Source organism: Cyprinodon variegatus, unplaced genomic scaffold, assembly GCF_000732505.1.
Source record: "Cyprinodon variegatus isolate N-32 unplaced genomic scaffold, C_variegatus-1.0 Scaffold1491, whole genome shotgun sequence".
In the NCBI taxonomy this organism is placed as follows: domain Eukaryota; kingdom Metazoa; phylum Chordata; class Actinopteri; order Cyprinodontiformes; family Cyprinodontidae; genus Cyprinodon; species Cyprinodon variegatus.
The window spans coordinates 10439-14330 of NW_015151944.1; the positions used below are offsets into that span (position 1 = coordinate 10439).

General features: G+C 38.6%; 1 protein-coding gene across 1 annotated transcript in view; it reads left to right on the forward strand.

Annotated features, from left to right (window-relative positions):
- Positions 1 to 271: 271 nt before the first annotated feature.
- LOC107103629 overlaps positions 272 to 3892 on the forward strand; it is a 14611-nt gene continuing 10990 nt past the window's right edge. Inside the window, exons 1-2 of the mRNA XM_015403403.1 lie at positions 272 to 279; positions 402 to 644. Of these exons, the coding sequence (XP_015258889.1) occupies positions 272 to 279; positions 402 to 644 (251 nt within the window). The remainder of the gene's footprint in view (positions 280 to 401; positions 645 to 3892) is intronic.

Here is a 3892-nt window from a genome sequence, read left to right on the forward strand (position 1 = left end):
AAAAAAAACAAATATGGCTGTCAAATAATATTTAGTCTGTAAAATACCGTTTTCATTTGGTTAGATAAATATTTAACAGTGGAGATTTTTTTTATTTTTTGTAAAGGTAAATATTTCATTTGGAGCCAAATATGTAATCAGTAAATTTGCTACATATATAGCAGCTTGCTAAAGAGATACTTGATTAAAAGGTTGAAAACATTTCATTTGTATATTAAATATTTGTTTTTTAAATAAAATATTTATTTTAGAAGTGTTTATAAATGTCTGAATGATCTGGTAATAATCCGACTCTGAAATATAAAACCTGTTTTTTTTCTTCCCATTCTAATTATTGCTGCTAATATCTGGCCAAACGGCACCCCATAGACAGAGGCTCTTATTTTGGTAACATCCGGAAGTCGTCCTTCCTCAGCCTCCCTCATCTATCGGACCGTGCGGGGCGCCGCTCTCGGTTCTGTTCGGAGCTTTCAGGCTGGATCTGCGGGGGCTCCGTGTGGATGTTCGGGGGCTGCTCCGGTTCCATGGCCGCTGCTGGCGGTGGATCAGCTGCAGCTGAACCCTCCGAGATGCTCCGAGTTCCCCGCAGCTGCAGAGCAACGCCGGCCCGGGGACACAGCGATGTTTTTCAGACGGAGAGCCAGGTAAGGCTGGGCTGGAGCGGGAGGAGGAGGAGGCGGAAAGCCGCGCGGGACGGAGGGGTCTGGATGCAGAGATTTGGGTGGGGGGGGGGGGGGGGAGTGGGAGGCCCCCTCCCACACAAAGGCCTTTCTTCTGCTCCCCCTCCATCCAGATGAACAGCTTCATGCTCCTGCAGCCCCCCCCCCTCTCTGTGGGAGGGTGTGAGTCAGATCGGGACCATCATGGCTCCTGTTTGTATGTTGCAACCCTTGAAGATGTGATGTTGGCCCCATAACAGGGGCCCCCATAACATGGCCCCCATCACATTGGCCCCCATCACATTGGCCCCCATCCACAGTGGAGGGGCCCCGCTCTGCTCTTCTGTCAGACCTTCCATCTGTGTCCCTCTGGCATCTTTAAACAGACCTGCTGAACTTCTATGGAGGTAGATTACCATCAAAAATAAGCATCATTCAGTAAACAAACGCGTTTAATAAAAATTCATTTCATTTAAAGCGGGAACTGCTCAACATTTTACGTCTGTATTTTTTCCTTGTTTCCCGACTCAAACAAACGTGAAACGTAGAGTTCAAGTCTAGAATTTATTCATTTTAATCAAAATGTACAATTTTGAAACTTCTGATTAAATGATTTATATAAAGTTATAACTAACAAACGTGTCACTCTTGGAAATGTGGGATTAATGATCATAAATGTTCAGGCTTTCAGATGAATTTCACATGTTTGTGTGTCTGAACTTATTAATCTAAGTTAAATGTTGGGAATTATTATTTTAAGGTACCATTTTGCAACAATATACAGAAGTACAAGTTTTAGGTTTACAACTTGCAAAACTAAAATATGAGTCACATTTATGGGGTGTCGTTTGTAAAGCGAAGCAGTCAAAAATGAGGAGCAAAATTTATGGTTATTTATCTGACATCTTGCGTATGAGCGATGGGTCAATACATGACTTAGCGTGTTTTTAGAAAAAAATACGGGGGTTATTTTTTTCCAAGTTTCTTGCTATGTCATTCATTCGTTTTTAAAAATCTTTGTTAAAAAAAATGTAGTTTGAAGCTAAATACTTAGTTTTTTTAAAGAAATGTTTTATTTGGAGCTAAATATTTTTTTTAATAAACAAAATATTTGGTTTTTTGCTAAATATCTGTTTAAAAGAATAAATGTGTAATTTGCAAACTAAATATTTAGTTTGTGAAATAAATATTTTAGTCAAACTAAATATTTTGTTTGGAGCTAAAAATTTATTATATTTAGCTCCAAACTAAGTTATTTTCTTTTTAACAGCTTAAGATTTTTATAAATGAATAAATGGAAAAAAAAATAAACCCCTTATGTTTCTCTTAAAATTCACAAAAAAACCCCCCCCACAAATATTGCTCCTAATGGCACCCCATACAGATTTCTTTCATTTAATTGGCTAAGATAACTACGGATAAAACCTAAGCTCAGCTGGATTTACAGGATTATAAACTATGACGACGAGTTACAAATTCATAAAAGCTGTTTTAGTCAAGAACAGCTGATTAGTCTGTATTGGATGTAAAATTGTATCCAAAAACCTCTAAATTCGTACTTTCACAAACGCAACATTTCCCAATCCCATGTATCTAAGAGTCCAGAAGGAGGAATACTTACTAACCCTAAAGATATTTTTTGTATTTTTTTTCCTTTTGCTAATTGAGACGGCTAAGCATGCATTTTTTATTGGCAGTAATCTCACCCCGTACGTCTCATATTTCTGAAAGCGATCCGTGATCCGTGAACCTGTGAATCCTTCAGATGTCATTAAAACTTTGTGCCTTTTGTTTTATTTAGAAAACTTTAAAGTGAAAAAGTTCATGAAGAGAAAAATAAAACTACAATTAAAAATGTTTTAGTTTCTTATGACACTGACCAGATATGTAGAGCAGGTTATCTATATTTGCTATCTCTATTTATTCAGCTCAGCAGAAACTAAAATGGTAACAAAGCTGTTATTCAAACAGGAGGTCTCACTCTGACCTACATGCAGGCGTCAGATCTTTGTTCTCTGTAGTTCCTCAGAGCCGATCGAGGATCCGGACTTTTTATTTAAATAAAGAGAATCGATACGTTAGAAACTTTATTTTCTGAAGGTTTCCTTCGGTTCGTATCAGTCGGTGTTTCCTCTGCTAATGATTAGCCGCTCTAATGATTCACTAATAATCCATCAGAACAATCAACTTTATGTTTTTTTAAAAGATTTGAAGCCGATTTCATTTCAGAGTGAAACTATTTTCAGTTCCTGCTGAAGGGAAAAGAAAAACTCTTCCTCCTTCTGATCATGCAGGCTCACGTCCCTCCTCTTCCTCATTCTCAGGGATTAAAGATTAAATATTTCCGGCTCGTAGCGAATGCCCATGGGTAAAAAAAAAAAATCACTTGAAAATAAGTTCTTCCTATGGGCAACGACTTGAAGGACCAAACTAAACTGTTCATCATTTATTCTTTATGGAACGCCAGCATTCAGAACATGGAGGCCAATCACTGTCCCCCAGACATCCGCTGTTAGATTTATCATATTTATATCTTTATAAACAAAGCGGAGTGTGTATACTTGGATATAATCTAACGGAATATCTTCAGAATAGCTCCACTAAACTCATATGGGTGATTAGAACACGATGGAATAATGTAAAATCAAGGGACCCAATGGGGAAAGAAAAAAAAGGTGTTTCCCTTTAAATAAAAAAAAAAAAAAAGACAAATGTCCCCCAATGCGTTTGTCAGCCAATGGTAGCAAAGGAGGGCTCTGAAACTAACAGTATTAGCCAATCAAAAGAAGAAGGGGGCGGGTCTTAGGAGAGCGTGTTCCTCCTCTACTAGCTTGTTGCTCTAGTCGCCTGTTAGCTTGTGGTTCAGTGCTGAAGGGAAAGTCACTTCACAGCGTTTAAGGCTCCATTTATTGGAGAGACGAGTAAAAAGTCTGAAAATAAATAAATGAAACTTTGTGTTTGGAGAGAAGTACGATAGAGAGAACGGAATGCTATGGAGTTAGCGTACGCTACACGTTAGCCGGGAGCTACGGCAACAGCCGATGGACCAGCGTCAATAACTGACCGTTTATGCGAGTTAAAAATAAGGGTTAGTTCTTTCCTCGCTGAATGCGACCTCTCAGCCGCACTAGATATACACGCACTTCTGCCACCTTCTGGTCGTTTTTGGTAGTGGATTTTCAAAAGTCAATTTTAGTCTTAAAAATTGACCCCTGGCATGGCTTGAAAATACA